Genomic DNA, 15349 nt, shown 5'->3' on the forward strand with positions numbered 1-15349 from the left:
GACATGCCACACAGCATCTTGCAAACGGGAGCATGTACTCAGACCCTTTTCCAAACGGCATTCGCCAGTTTTTGGATCACTAGGCCAAAGTGTTCAATCATCGATTTAGGCCTGTAAGGACGGGTCAAGACAAGAGAATGGTCAGAAACATGGATGTCACGTGCCAAGGCACGCTTCTTTACAATTCACCCCCTCAACCCCCTCAACCCCCAAGCCCCCCAATTGATCGAGCGGGCCAGGCCGACTTGGCAGTGACAAGACAACTGCGGGGGAAATACAGGGGACCAATATCGAAGACCAACAGACGAGGGCAGGGCACGTTGAGGATCGTTCTTTGGCCAATTGACCACGTTCGATACTGGGATGTGCCAACTTTGACATGATAGCAAAGATATCGCAGAACATTCTTTCGACTTCGAGTCATCCCCACATTGGAATGATCACCGTGCATGTGAGCGGGCCGCTGTAGAGGAGGGTTGCTCCACTGGCACGTTTACCCCGTGGGCAAGCTGGGCAAGCTTGGGGGAGGTTTGTGCACACAGCAAGTTTGAGAGATTGGGACCTCCGAAACGCAATAGAAAAAGAAAAAGGCATTAAGAAAAGAGAGAAAAAGGACTCAGCTGAACTTTCAGAGAACTGTTGCGCTGGTAGATAGTTCCAAGTACTCCGGTTTCGAGTTCACTTACTTTCGGTTTTTCTGCAACTTCTCATTTTGTTGGAGGTTCAGTGAATGAAGCCCTTGATCATTCCGTGTCAAGGGTCCAACCCTCAAAAGCACAGGTGAATGAGTCCGGGAACAGAAGACCCTGGAAAGAGCCCATGGCTGTGAGTACTTGAGTCATGGCTCGTCGAAACACTCCCACCAGCAGCATCCCGGGTGACCAAGAAACACAAGAAGGGCTTTGGGGGTGGTGGCTGTCCGATCACGGCATCCCACATTGAATATGTGGTACCGTACGTCCTGACCCGCGACCTTTTGACCTTCCCACCCCTCCTTTTTCTCTCGCCAGCCGACGTCCATATCGCTAGCATATCCCGCTGACTGTAAACTGTAAAAACAAACCCTGTGATAACATCGGCTTTGTGCTTCGCAATTGGAGTCACCATCATGGCAAGCCCAATTGAGCCCTATACCACTGACAACATGAACAACGAGGCACAGCATGTGTCTGATAGCGACAGCAACTCTACGCTGTGTTCCGACGCGGGGGAGGCATCAGCTCTCCTAGAGTCGCAATCACCCAAGCCGCCACCGTCGTATGTGACCTTCCCCGAGACCCATGAAGAAGAGGAAGAAAAATGGAAGCCAGGGCCGGGATTCTGGTGCGTCGAGGTTGGTAGGTAACCGCTTGGTCGAATCAAGCAACCAAAAGAAGACACTGATGTTGCGTGGACAGCTCTGTGGGCCAACGTCTTTTTATCGGGATTCGACACCACCATCACGGCGTCGACGTATGCCGCCATCAGTTCCGAGTTCGGTGCCGCGAACAACGCTGCCTGGCTAACGACATCGTACCTGATCACGAATACGGCGTTCCAGCCGCTCTATGGCAGACTGTCCGATTTGTTTGGACGGCGTCTCTGCTTCTTTGTATCCACAGCAACCTTTATGGCTGGCTGTCTTGGATGCTCCGTGGCCCCGGTTATGCTGACCCTCAACATCATGCGGGCCGTGGCCGGGGTTGGGGGAGGAGGGTTGATCACCATGGGTGACTTGACCTATTTTTTTGTTGACAATTTGGCTCCTCGGAGAGCACTTGCTGACCGCAGCACTAGCGACTATCATCAACTCGGACATGATTCCCTTTAGGCAGCGTGGCATGTACCAAGCGATGCAAAACATTCTGTATGGGTTTGGGTCCGTGCTGGGGGCATCCCTCGGGGGCACCATTGCCGAAACGGTTGGATGGAGATGGTGCTTCTTGTCGCAGGTGCCCGTGTCCCTGGTGGCTCTCGTGGTCGGGTACTTTGTGCTCAAGAACCCGTTGGACCTGGTGGATCTGGCGGGCCCAAAGGGACGTGTGCGGTCTGCCTTGCAATGTCTCGATCTGTCCGGGGCCACGCTGCTGGTGGTGGGCCTCGTGGTCCAACTCTTGGGATTGAGCTTTGGAGGCAACGAGTATCCTTGGTCGAGCGTGCCGGTGGTGGCGGCCCTGGTCACGAGCTGTGTCTTGTTGGCCGGGTTTATTGTGGTCGAGGCCAAAACCAAGGCAATGCCCATGATACCGTTGCGGATGCTGCAGGGCTGGCAACCCAGTGTGGTGCAGTTGAGCAACCTCTTTTCGGGCATGGCGGCGTATGCTGTAAGCACCGAGTGTTGTTCTGTTTGATGGAGGAACTGCTAACCATATCCTGATTGCAGTACATGTTTTTGATCCCTTTGTACTTCCAGGCCGTCCGGGGAGACTCGCCGTCCAAGGCAGGTCTGAGGCTCGTGATGCCGTCGTTAGCCTGTCCGGTGGGCGGGGTCATGGCCGGGCTGCTGATGCAACACGGAATACGTCTGAGCTATAACGTTCGGTTGGGAACCGCCATGACGCTGATCGGGAACATGCTCGCAGTGACCTTGGGAACGACGGGCGATCGGCGAAAGGAATTCATCTACCTGGTACCGGCGACGCTGGGTCTCGGACTGACGCATCCCAGTATTCTGTTTAGCTTTGTGTCTTTGTTTGAGCATCGAGGTAAGGTTGTCACGGTCAAGAGGGGAGAAATGACGGGAAGATTTTTGCTAACTCGGAAGCAGATCAAGCGGTAGCCACGTCGACCGTGTATCTGATCCGGTCCATGGGCACCATTTACGGTGTCACCATAACGTCGGCCATTGTGCAGAATGTCTTGATGGTGAGACTGCCGGCGACGCTGGGAGAGGCGGCAACAGACACGGTGAGTAGCGCCATTCTGACGGAATGAACAGCTGGTCAATGACAATCACCCAATGAGTAGCTCGTCGAGAAGCTGCGCAGGTCGGTGTTTGCGCTGCGCGAGCTGTCGCCCGAGTTGGAGATGGCAGTCAGGGCCTTGTACGGGGACGCCCTGAGGATTTCGTTTCTGGCGTCGACGGCGTTTGCTCTGCTGGCCTTTTTGTTTTCTTTTGCGCACAGAACGGGAAAATTGCAGAGAAATGGCTGAAAATGTGCGAAATTCCGACTGCTCAAGTCGGTTGAGGTTTCCATTGTGGTCGCTGATTACGCCATTGAGGAAGGCGCGGGAAACATCAGATGTCAATTGTGCCCGCACCAAACCAAAAGAAGGATGGCGTGGTTGTTCTTTCATCGCAGTGCGTAGAGGTACATAGTACAAGTACCAGCTGCCAGCTCCAGCCAATCACAGTAGCGGCCAGACAGCTGCTGCCGGCTGCGATTCTCTCCACACTCTCGTACCTTTCGTTGTACCTTTGTACCTCGCTGCTCCAAAATGAGACAATTCATCACTCATTTCAACGACATCCATCATGGTCTACTTGGGTTGCCCAACTAACACAGTTTCACAGCTTACGATTGGAGGTGGGTAAAATAGCGTGGGAAGTGTAGTCTTTTTGAGCTACTGATCAGATGTGTCCCCGAAGATCATGGCAACTGGCACCAATGACCAGAGGTTGAGGTGAGGCTGGTGAGCGTCTGGTCCTGAAGACGAGCGATAGGGGACAATGAGAAAGAACGTCTCTTTAATTTCTACGGCAAACTGCAATCAACACAGTTGAATGAAGGAAGCCCTCAACTGAACCATTCGACAGCAGTCAAACGGCAACCCCTGCACGTTGATACTCACCCGCCCGAATCCATCAGTCTTCCAGCCCAAAAACGGGACCCCTTGAAAACTCCTTGTGCGCTCGCTCATCCTCATCCTTTCCATGAAGATCCTTCAAATAGTCCTTGAACTTGATCATCATGTTACACACCTCTTCAAAGTCTTCCTGGTCCAGTGTCGGCACGTCATTCTCATCCTTGTCTTCTATCTGCATGAATCGGAAGTCGGCAAGAGCAACGGCGGTTTGGAAGGCTGTGTATGTCGTACCGAAAGTCGACCTATTAGCACGTACCCTGAAAGGTATGTTTCTCAATAGTGTGTAACGATGGCGCTCGAAAGGGATTCATTGAAAAACAAACGGATGTGACGGCTCACCGTTTCGAATCTCTCGGCCGTTCCACGGCATGCTCGTAATATCCTTATCCTCCAGCACATAATCTTGAGCGCGTCGTGTGATCCGAAAATCAGTACGTTCAGAAGACAATTTCTTGAAGAACTGCCGCCAGATCTTCTTCCTGTCTTGGGGCGTTAGGCTCTTGTAGTGGATCACCACATGGATACGTGACATGAAGGCATCGTCGAATTGGCCAACTCGGTTGGTCGTCAAGAACAGCACGCCACGGTAGTACTCAACACATCTGAGGAACACTGAGCCAGTAATATACCGAGGTTAGCTGGAGAATGCAAAGTGAACGAAGCATTGCTGACATACCCGATACCAGGCTGTTGCGCTTGAGATCAGATGTTACTCTCTTCTCCAGAAACACGTCAGCCTCATCGATGAGCATGACCGCTCCCCACTTCTCTGCCAGCTGGAACCATTTCATCAGCTTCTTTTCCATGCTGACATCCTCGGTTCCAATGTCTGCGCACGTGAGCGAGAGCAGCGGCCTCCCAGTGTACTCGGCGATGCATTCTATAATGAACAAATCGCTGTGTTAGCGCAGATCAGAATCCCGACAACGGATACCATCAATGTCATGTACTAGGCAATCAAACGGGAATTTGGGTCCTTGCCTGCGGTCTAAAATCCCATATGTTAGCATCGTTGTTCTGCCAGTGTGACTGGGATGTCTTCCCACTGGCTAGACGAAGGGGGCCGGTCTTACAAATGTTTTTCCAACACCGGGGCTTCCGTGAAGTAGGAAGATTTGGCCTTCGCCTTTGTTCTCGATGTGGTCAGCTCTCCAAGAGGCCGCAGGAACTCCAGGTCCTTTCGCATCACCAGAGTACTTCTGGATGAGAGCTTTGATCATGTTCTTGGTCTCCTCTTGAAGCACCAGCGTGTTTATTGCCGTTGTGTTCCGCTTAAGGTCCTTGCAGAACCGCACGTCAAGCATCACTGACGTTTGCGTAGCTGAGGTTAGCTGCTGACGCATGTACAACGGAAATGAGTTGGTCCGTGGAGTAACAATTGCACTTACGCCAGTTTCTAGATCTCAAGTCAAAGCCGAAGAGTCGTCGATTGCATAAGAGATACCTGTGCTCTGGATCTGGGAAATGATCGGGCAGTTTAAGATCTGATACTTCCAGTTTATGAGGGTTCAGGAGGTCGTAATCAGTCCAAGGGAATCCGTGAGGTGGGTGCGGCCGGAATCCGTGACACTCTTCACAGGGACACTTCGCTAAACCTCGGCCCATATCGTTGACATTCCCCAAAAGTGGAGGACGTCGAAAGGTAGCCTCTCGTAATTTTTCCTTCTTCTCACTGCGCGTGTCCTTCTCAGCCGTATCGTCTCCATGCTCAGAAGCGCCATTGACATGGCTTGCGCTTTCAATGTTGTAGTATGAAGCAGTGTCAACGTAGACGCGGCCTTGGAGCTGTGCGAGCATCGAAGGTTAGCAGGTTCTCCTATTCACAAATGGTTGCGGCTTTACCCACCTCACGCTTCCTGTCATCCAGCAGGCGACCAGAATATGATACCTGCCTTCCACGTAGCAGCTCAAACCATCGTTGTCCATCCTTTATCAGTGCTTCCCGGAGCTTTCCGCCATCTTCCTCATCTTTGTACTTAGCAGGGATGATGTTGAGGTTGGTGATCCTGCGCTCTCCTTCAAAAGGAGGTAGGTACACATCTCGAGCTTTCCTTCCGACGTAGCTCCCGTCGTAGTCCAGGTTCCATAGTCCTACTTTCCATCCTCTCGGGCGTTCGACTGGCCCATCTTCCGTGATTTCTATCCTAGCGTCGTAATACACACACGAAAAGACGACAAAGGCTGCGAGACTCCCGCGAGACTCAAGATAAACAGTGATGCCCGGTTTGTATAGAAGCCACACCATGTCATACGTGCACATCTCTCTGGCGTGCCGCACTCTCTCGTCAGCAACCTCTTGGCCATTGATGCTCGCTACAAGCGCCAAGAGCTGTCGTAAATGCGTCTTCGCAAGTTTTGTGCCGCTATCTTCATCAGGCTGCTCAATGTACTTCTCGAAGTCGTCTAAATGATGCCAAACTAACTCATGATGTCGACCCAATTCCAGAGTCTTCCCATGAAGATCCTCCGAGGGGTAATAGGAAACCAGCTTTCGGATTGCTTGAGTAAGAGCAGGGGACATGGCGGTGACCGCGATTCTCCAAACCGCTACATCCACAAGTGGATTGTTAAGAATTCCGTCTGACTTGATTTTCTCAACCTCGTAATAGTCTCGTCGCCAATTGCCGCGTATGGAGGTTTCCAATACTGTCTCGACCCTGAGAATGGGTTTCGTCTTGATTTGGGAGAGAACGCCTTTTCTGGCCTCTTGGAGATCAAATGGCCCTTGCCACGGTTTAGAATAAATCAGATGATGCTCATCATCCACATATCGAACGGAGTACGAAAAGTTGTCCGATTCGCTCTGGGCCGACTCTACCTTCTCGCTAGAGTTATCCTGGTCGCTCTCTCTATCCGATATTTGAATCTTGGGTTGGTGCAAAGATTGATCACATCTTGGACACTTCCAGTAGCCGAATGCGGTGAGTACTGCGTGGGATTGTCCAGTTTTCTTACAGTAAAGATCGACAGGACCTTCAGCCGTCCAGTTTCCGGCTAAAGCCTCCCTCCCTGCCACTGGCGTCGAACTGACCCTGTCATCTTCACGACTTGTCTTTGGATTTGCGGAAGAAGGTCTCTGGACAGGTTTGTCGGTACTGTCAGTGGTCGTGGTGGTGTTGGCGCTTTCTTTGAAGACCATTTCCTTCGAGGTGTCTACCGCGCTAGGCATGGAAGGCAAGGCGCTAGCTTCTCCAGCATTTCGTGCCGAAGAACCTTTTGAAGGTGCTGTGGTGGTTGAGTCTTCTTTGGGCCGCAATGTGGAACTGGAAATGGTCGTGGTGTTATTGCTTCTTCCAAGGTGTCCGGCTGGGCAAGTCACGACAGAATGATAGTCATCGCTCCTAGGATGATTCGTCTGGTGGCCAACCCCAATACCGCTGGTTTTGGAAGACATTGCTGGGAAGCGAGTCTCATCAGATCTGAACCAGACGAACGCACGAGACTCAGAAGGGCTCGAGGTCTGGGCTTGGTGGGTTACGGTAATCAACCCGATAGAAAAAGGTAACGGACAGCTAGTGTCAGGGCCAATGTACAGGAAGTGATTATGGTCCATGATCGAGCCGACAAGGCGGGGATGGCCGATGATTTTAGCCTTCATCATCTGAAGGTGCTTTGCAAGACAGCGTACTGTGCTATTTCCAGGAAGACGGGCGCGGTGAATACTGTACCAGCTGCGAACCAGTGGGCTTGGTTGTTGCTGTAGCCATTGAGCATGCAACTCTCCGTCCTCATCACGCATCTGCGCGCTATCACACCAGAATTCTTGTTCAAACCAGGCTCACTCTTTCGTTATGGTGACCACGAGGTCGCCTCTTCCCTGTATATAGCCCGCCTCAGCTTCACCCGCGCGCTTAAATAGGTGATTTAGAGCTAATCATATGCGGGAAGGCTCAAGACAGTAATTGGATTGACGTTCTGGTCGAAAGCAAAGTGGGCGGACAGAGCTCATCCGGAAACCCACAGTGCTCAAAGATGGAGGTGACAAAGTAGCTCGTCAAGAGAACAGTAATCCATGCGGCTGTGTCTTTGGCGATCTAGCCGATGTTTGTGTTCTCCGAGTGTTGAATGCAACCACGGGAAGCCGAGTGCTGGCACGGCATGCTCGAGTCTTGCGACGACGCCGTGTATTCACGACTGTTGACTACTTGGTGCTAGAGAATGCAATCATGGCCTCAATCGAGATTGTCTTATGTTCCCGCCATAGGGTAGCACACGCGGGTTGCCTTGTTGCGCCGAAAACCCCGCTCAGGATCAACCATATGCATTTGTGCCGATGCCCAAGCTCACTACATGCCAGCAGCCATCTTATTAGGTATCAAGGCTCAACCGGTTAGCGCATCAATCATTCAACTTCCAACTCCATAACGGCAACAAAGAATGGCTCGCGCAGGCAAGGACATCTCGACCACGCTGGCAACCCCTCCGAATGCAGCAGTTCCTATCTCATTGCCGGAATTGAGCCGAGCAGGCGTGACTCCCGAGATATCTCCCTTGGTGCGCAGATTCAGCAACAAGGCCGTTGTTGAGCAACCGGGTAGCATTCCAATCCGGGCGATGGATGCTGTTGTGAGGAGAGAGACTGATGCGCAGAGGAAAAACCAGCAGCGGCTCGTCGAGTGGGGGAGGTGGCTTGATTTTGCGATGTGTTCAACGTGAGTTGCGAGCCCCTTCGGTACCTAAAAATAAGGGGAAGAATATTGTCGTGGAGGGGCTTAATTAACAAGCCTTGGGCGTTAAGGGATGATGATGATGCCTTCCCAACTCTCGAAGTTCAGAGCAGGGACCTGATTGATACCTGGAGGCGCCTCTCGAAGTCGCTTCCGGGAATGGCGGACTTGTCGCCCCAGGGAACATGGATCCCGACAATCTCGACACTCAAACAGGCCGTTGTGCAAGCTGAAAACGCAATGAAGGCCAAAAAGCTGAATGGCTTTGGATTGCTCAAGGACCGCTTCCACAGTCTGATTCAAACCCTTGATGATCATAAGTACATGTTTGCAATCATCCCACAAGGAGATAGATATGTCAGCCTCTTCACGGGGGTGGTTTCATTCATCGCAAAGGTGAGCGGTCTTTCTCAGCCTGATCTTCCGTCACACCTAAACAACACAAACGAGATGTAAGAAACATGGCTCACGTGAGTGGTAGGCGTCGATAAACCACATCAAGATCGGCGAGTCGTTCTCGATAGCTCTTTCAGACGTAAGCCGCGACTTGAGTTACGTTAAAGCATCGGCAATGGTGTCGGACACTCCAATGATGAGAAAGCTCGTTGTGGAGATTTATGTCGAAGTCTTCAAGCTTCTCTGTCAAGCTTTGGGATGGTTCACAAGCAGAAGCCGCCGAACCATAGCTGCCTTGGATAGGAATTATTATGCCCGACATGTACAGCCGTTTATTGACAGAATACAGAAGGCAATCCAGCGTATCCGTGACGAAGCGCATCTCGTGACGCATGAGGCCGTCCAGGAAATCAGGGACATGGGGCATAAGCTTTTGCAACGAACAGCTGGGCGCGAAAGCCGCCTGGACAGCGAGGAGATGAGCCACGAAAAGCTCAGTCGAATGGGAGAGACACTCGGATTCTCAAGCGTGCAAACACTGAGTTCTGTTGAACAACAGGCAACACATGGTGAGTCACCGCCCAGGAAGATGTCCAGTTGTGCCACAGTGACCTTAGCGTACCATATAAGTTCAAGTGTCTGACTCCTTACACCACGATAGAGAACAACATTCGAGCTGTTTTTCAGAACGCCCACCGTATTAACTTTTTCCAAAAGCCAGCGACAGAAACACCGGACGGGACAATTGCGGCACAAGGAACAAAAAACGAGTGCCTTGGGAACAGTGATATTGATGCGATGGATGTTGAAGGTGAGTACGGCGGTAGGCGTAAGCCTCTTCGGTCCCGGGACAGATCTGACTTGTGGGCATTACAGACATGGAAAAGCCCTTGATGCATCGTAGCGACTTGGAGCGGTATGCTCCCGCTTTTCTCTCTCGCTATCTCGAGGACGGCAGATCCGATGTCTCTCGCAACCCCAGTGACGCGTTCTCTACGCTTCTTCCCAGCGAAGTTGTCACCGAGCTCCAGAAGTGGATCACCGCCCCCAAATCCAACACGGTATGGGTCGTCGGTCGTCCCGTCTCGCCGTTTGGGTCCGGTCTCTCAGTTGCTGCGCTTCGGGTCTGCGAGATTGCGAAGGAGATGCGCATTCCCTGCATATCCTTTATTTGCAAGCAGCAGTATTCGTTTGCCTCTTCGTTCTCTGCCATCCGCAAGAACGGAAGCACAGGTAGACTCGATCCCAAGGAAGCCGGTTTGATAGCCCTCCTTTACTCTGTCATTGCCCAACTGATTTATCTCCTCCCGGACGAGCCCTTTCCAAGCAGCGTGGTGCTGGAGAAGGATAGCTTCGAGCGTCTGGATGGAGCCATGTCCAGCGCTCCCACAGCATTGGAGATCATCAGGGAACTGGCAATCCATGCGCCACCATCGCTGATATGGGTGCTTGACAATGTGCAGAACATGGAAAGCACCACAACCTATGCACACCTGAAAGAGTTTGTCGAATATTTGCGTGAGCTGGAGAGGAAGACCAACTCGGCGCATGGGGAGGGGAAGAAGCCGTTTTCCAAAGTTTGCTTCACGACGGATGGCAACTGTGTGCTGCTGTCTCGCTTGTCTCAAAGGGACAGGGGCATCGGGCAGATCGATGCGTCACGAATGGCACAAAGAAGGCCGGGAAGGGTTCTGCCAGGTGGAGCAGACGTGGGACAATTGGGATGGAGTAGGCGCTGAGCCTTTTGGTACGAAAGAGGACGTCAAAACCTGGGGTTGTATCCAAGGGTTAGCGGTCAGTTCTTGATGGGATGGATTTTTCGAGGCAGGGGATTGAATGGGTAGGGAATGGGATGGAGGACCTACTCGGGAGCCTTTTATGTGCAAATGCCATTTAATTTTCGAAGAGGTCCGATTGTCATTCTCCCATGGTCCCATAGTGTTGTTCGCAATTCGGTGGTGCAAATTCTCTCGATAACAAGTCGACGGGAAGAATGGGCGCACTCAATCGGGCACGAGGACACTCGGTGTTGGCAGGGCAGGCAGACGGACTGAGAATGCTGTGGTGTCCGTGAAAGGAAAGAAGATAGATTAGTAGTAGTAGTGCGGTAGCCTGCTTTCCATTGGAACGAAGTGTTTGCAATTGCGCCTTCTCCAAGAAGATACAAGGAGGAAATGAGTCTTGTTGGCGAAAAGAGGGTGTCGCAACCGACGGGTAGCACCTGCAGTTAATCAAGGCTGTGTATTGCGCCGGCCTTCCGTCCGTCCTTCCCAGGCAGGCAACCGATGATCATCTCGACGGAAACAATTACGACAACGAACAGACTCGTTTGATAGTAAATCAAGCACGGTGGTTGAATCTGCCACCAGCTCGAAATGATACCCGCAAAACGCAATTGGCGATGATGCTCCACATAGGCCTAGAGGTAACAAACAACACCCGACCACGAACCCCAAAAGGACTCGGCAAATTAGCTCTGGAAATGCGGCCCGACACTCCCTCCATCGTCTCCGAATCATTCACTTGGCGGATGAAAATGCGATAAACATTCACCAAAAGGTATGATGGTAAAAACATTTGACAAAAAGAAGAAAGTAACAAAGGAGATATAGTACAAGTCATGCATTGTTGAAATCATTCACCTCGTCCTTCATCCTCTCCCATCCACTCACTTTCGTCAACAGCCCACTTACAACTCATCCTTCATCGCAGTCTTGACCTTCTCCATCACCTCCTCCACCTGGGTCTTGAACTCCTCCACCTTTTCCACCTGAGTCTTGAACTGACCAGCCCTTTCACCCTTCTCCTGCTGTTGCTGCTGCTCCTCCTCCTCGGGAACAGAGTCATCGACCTTGAGCACCTGGGCTTTGATAGTGAACTCCATCTCCCTCTTGCCCTCGGCCCTGTTGGCGCGGGTCTTGTCAACGGGGTAAGCGACGACACCGCCGTCGGTTGGTTTGGCTGTGTACTTTGTCATGTCAGAGAGGGTTTCTGTCATCAATCAATTATTAGCATGATGCATAATACTCCTGGGACTTTGCGAAGAAGACGAAGAAGTAAAACTTACCCTCACACTCACTCCCCTCCGCCACCCAAAGCGGCGCATTCTCATAAAGCGCCCCTGGCGCAAAGATAACCACCCTATTCACATCCCCCTCCCTCCACTCCCTTTCCTCCTCCTCCGTCTCCGGCTTCTTCTCCCGCAAACTCGTCGCCGTCGCCACCACCTTCTCCCCCTTTTCCACATCGGCTTTGGCCAACACCGCAAACAACCCCTTCCCCTTAGCAGCAGCAGTACTCCACTCCTCCTCCTCAATCCACCTCCTCACCTTGAGAGGAACATCCACATACTCCATCATTAGCATATTCCGATCATATCCATGCGGATCCACCCCGTCCCAAGACCCAGGGTAAGGCCGGTTCGTAAACGTCTTGCGCAAAGCTTCGACCCAGGGAATCAAGCCCAGAGGCGGCAGCTCCTGCAGGTCGTCGAGGAGGTACTCGGTGGCGCGAAAGGTGCGCTGAGAAGAGCAGGTCGGGACGAAACGGGTCGGGGCCGAGGCTTCGGATTCCGACGAGATGGTGATGCGCGTGTTGTTGGCGTCTGCGAAGGGATTATGCCACGGCCAGTTGGGCATCAGGTCGGGCTTTCCGGGGAGACGCTCGGCGTTCTCGGGGACGGCGGGGCCGACGGCTGAGGCGACCGTGGCCAGGTAGGCGTAGGTTGCCGCGCTGAGGAGGGAGGTGGTCTTCATCTTTGCTGCCTGTAGATTTGTTGTGGGGGGTGTTTTGGTGTGTAGGTTGGTGACGGTGGTGGTGATGATGATGATGCTCACCAGTGGTCAAGAGTCAAGAGAAGATGGAAGAGAGAGAAGTGATAGCGGAAGAAAAGAAGAAGGAGGATGAAGACGGTCCATGGTCTCGGCTTTGGGCATTTTCTTTACCACATCGGGCAGTCTTGATATTTGGCAAAGTGCAATGTTGTCCTTCGGAAGGCTGTTCCGCATTTCCAAATTCGATCATGGCCCGAAGTCATCACCTGAGGAATTCCGGCGGCTTGGAGGGGAACATGAGGAGACAATTGGAGATTCCAGGGGTCTTTTGGAGTCGCTTCAGGGCAGTTTTGGGGAAATTTGGGGTCATTTGGGGAAGATATGCGGAGATCGCCAAGAGCGGGAGTTGGAGGTCGGTGGGGCTGCTAGACGGGACGACGTTCCTTTGTGCGGAGAAAGTTGGGGTAAAGATCTCACAGCCATCCGAACTTGACTGCGACAGCGGCTATGTATGTAGGAGTACACTCCCGTCTCCTCCCTCATCCGAACCAGGCTCGGGGCAAGCCATTCCGATTCTGGTCACTGCAATTGCTGGCCTTTCGTCTTTACACTTGGCTCTATCGAAAATCAGTCATGGATGTCTTGATAATAGAGGTAATCATGGTGACATTTATGGATGATAATCGTAGGTCGCCGAATAGCATCATAGATCGGTCTCCTAGTATTACTACTTCGTTACCTTCCGTGATTGCCTACCGACCCTTACCGCCAGGCACGGAAGCCTTCTTTTGAGACTTTTGAGACGACGAACGCGACCCAAGAGTTCCAGGGAAGGCCTTGATATTAGCCGCCGCAAGGATGGCCGCAATAGCCTCGTCGTCACTGTCCTTTTGCGACTTGACATTCTTCTGGTTCTTGGCGGGCCAGCCAGGCCACTCATTGGGACGAGCAAACAGCCGCCTGTCATGCTCGTGACCATGCTCTTGCAGCTTCGCGGCACCATAAGCTTCCCAGAGGGGATTGGCGCCCGAGACTCCTCGATACGCAATGTCTTCAACGTCCCACGGGCTCGCCCGTGCAAGAGGGTGATGCTTGCCCTGAAACGTCGACATAGCTCCGAGATATACCATGAACAAGGCCTCGGCCAGAACGATCAGTTGCAGGTCCTCCAGAATCTTGGTGGGAGTCTTGGAGGCCATGGGATTAGGAAGCCGCAGAAGAATAAAAGGGAACTTGGGCATTGTGAGATTCAAGGCGGCGTCCTGGATCCAGGTCGCACTCTTGGCACCTAGGGTCTTGTGCCGGGCAAAATAATGGGTTACGAGACGCAAAAGTAGCCCTCCTCTGTGCGAAGCTGCTGAACCGACATAGAGACTGGCGTCTGCGGTCTTGTAACTTTGGCTTTGGGTTGGGCGCTCTATAAGGCCGTAGACGCCCAGCTCAACGCCCGCGTTCTGCTCATTCACCTCGAGCCATGGAAGCTCCTTGAGCTTGGCAATGGTCGGCGGGTATGGACTAGCCAGAATTTCTCTGACAGGATCGGATAGGATGTCCACTATCTGGTCGATCCACTGGTTCGGGCTCTTTTTCTGCAAACCCGAGACCCATTCGGGATGGGGATAGCAGTCGAGCAGCGCGTCATAAATCGAGCGGAGTCGGCGTTTGATCTTGGAGTTGAGAAGCCTGCGTCGCTCCTCCGCTTGGTCAATGCCCTGAACATCATGATAACCCGGACCCCAGTCGAACTTGTGCGTGTCGGATGGCAACGAAGGGTCGCGCTGACGACACAGCTGGACAATAAGTTTTTTGTAGAAAGCCACTTCGTCTAGGTCCACGTCATCTCTCCCCATCCGCTTAAACACCCGGGAAAGAGAATCCCCCCGAATCCAACCGGATGCAAAAGTCTCGATGTCGTCGGGCTTCCAAGGCCGAATCCACTTCTCGCGGTCGGGTAGCCAGACCCTGCCCCTTTGCACCGTGTATTGAACGAGAGCATCGCTACCGCTATCTTTCCGTTTGCCCGCGGTAGTAGCTGGAGTTGAACTGAAGGATCGGAGAGTGCGCAATTGTGCGTAGGCAGAGATGTGTTGGGTATTGGAATCGCATTGAAGGGAACGTGGCATGTGTGGTCGAGATTTCGCGACATGCGCCCGCTGTAACACGATCAACGGACGGCGGCAACATATCGCCAGTCCCAAAACCCGGGAGGAGTGGCTCATGTTTTGTGCGGTCGGGGCTCTGTTGGATTTGGCGTTTCTAGTCGATGTGGTGACATGGAATTCGAGTGGCGGGAGGCCCGTGAGAGTCGCGAGAAGGTCGTAAACGTCGGCAATCGCGCGCGGTCGTACGACACGGGAGTGGATAGGTTGTTCAAGAAAGATTTGGTAGGTCGAGGAAGAAATGAAGCACCGTCGTGGTGTACGTACACTACAGATCAATGAACTATTCACTGTGTATGAACCGACCGTGACGGCCTTTTCTGTTGTTTATTGACACAGATGACTTTTGCCTTTCCACAGTCAGTCGCTTTAAGGCCTGTTCGGGTCCGCGATAAGGATAAGGTGAACTAACTACCTCTGAATAGCGGGAGACCCTAACCCTAGTTCCGGCTCAGCCATTAGGCTACTCGTGCCTCGACCCCACTTCTTTTGGGGACACGCCAGACCCGCACGCCTTGACTGCTTCTGAGTTTAAGTACCTTTCTACTAATTTGCTTTCTTAAATTAC

The 15349-nt window shown here is 52.5% G+C and overlaps 5 protein-coding genes across 5 annotated transcripts; 2 read left to right on the top strand and 3 right to left on the bottom strand.

The window, feature by feature from the left end:
• Window positions 1-1108: 1108 nt before the first annotated feature.
• B0T23DRAFT_365879 (MFS general substrate transporter) lies at window positions 1109-3132 on the top strand (the record flags this gene model as incomplete). The annotated part of the gene is made up of 6 exons (XM_062836377.1): window positions 1109-1337; window positions 1398-1642; window positions 1755-2303; window positions 2363-2684; window positions 2744-2886; window positions 2947-3132. 6 exons carry the CDS (start codon window positions 1109-1111, stop codon window positions 3130-3132), a joined length of 1674 nt encoding a protein of 557 aa, XP_062689472.1.
• A 460-nt stretch (window positions 3133-3592) lies between these two features.
• On the bottom strand, window positions 3593-7803 carry B0T23DRAFT_388689 (uncharacterized protein). Its single transcript, XM_062837768.1, has 7 exons — window positions 5633-7803; window positions 5175-5571; window positions 4860-5092; window positions 4768-4774; window positions 4463-4666; window positions 4126-4398; window positions 3593-4002 (listed from the first exon to the last, which is right to left on the bottom strand). The coding sequence occupies exons 1-7, from the start codon at window positions 7523-7525 to the stop codon at window positions 3785-3787; spliced, it is 3225 nt and encodes a 1074-aa protein (XP_062689473.1). The 5' UTR covers window positions 7526-7803; the 3' UTR covers window positions 3593-3784.
• A 360-nt stretch (window positions 7804-8163) lies between these two features.
• B0T23DRAFT_407796 (uncharacterized protein) lies at window positions 8164-10588 on the top strand (the record flags this gene model as incomplete). Its single annotated transcript, XM_062839219.1, has 5 exons — window positions 8164-8438; window positions 8525-8849; window positions 8935-9418; window positions 9607-9712; window positions 9754-10588. The coding sequence occupies 5 exons, from the start codon at window positions 8164-8166 to the stop codon at window positions 10586-10588; spliced, it is 2025 nt and encodes a 674-aa protein (XP_062689474.1).
• An 865-nt stretch (window positions 10589-11453) lies between these two features.
• B0T23DRAFT_236974 (uncharacterized protein) lies at window positions 11454-12796 on the bottom strand. The gene is made up of 2 exons (XM_062833975.1): window positions 11917-12796; window positions 11454-11840 (listed from the first exon to the last, which is right to left on the bottom strand). Exons 1-2 carry the CDS (start codon window positions 12602-12604, stop codon window positions 11539-11541), a joined length of 990 nt encoding a protein of 329 aa, XP_062689475.1. The 5' UTR covers window positions 12605-12796; the 3' UTR covers window positions 11454-11538.
• A 578-nt stretch (window positions 12797-13374) lies between these two features.
• On the bottom strand, window positions 13375-15102 carry B0T23DRAFT_324465 (uncharacterized protein; the record flags this gene model as incomplete). The annotated part of the gene is made up of 1 exon (XM_062835429.1): window positions 13375-15102. A coding segment is annotated over one exon (1728 nt), but the record flags the coding sequence as incomplete, so codon positions are not given.
• Between the last annotated feature and the right edge of the window lie 247 nt (window positions 15103-15349).

This window comes from Neurospora hispaniola, assembly GCF_033458365.1.
Source record: "Neurospora hispaniola strain FGSC 10403 chromosome Unknown B0T23scaffold_8, whole genome shotgun sequence".
Taxonomy (NCBI): domain Eukaryota; kingdom Fungi; phylum Ascomycota; class Sordariomycetes; order Sordariales; family Sordariaceae; genus Neurospora; species Neurospora hispaniola.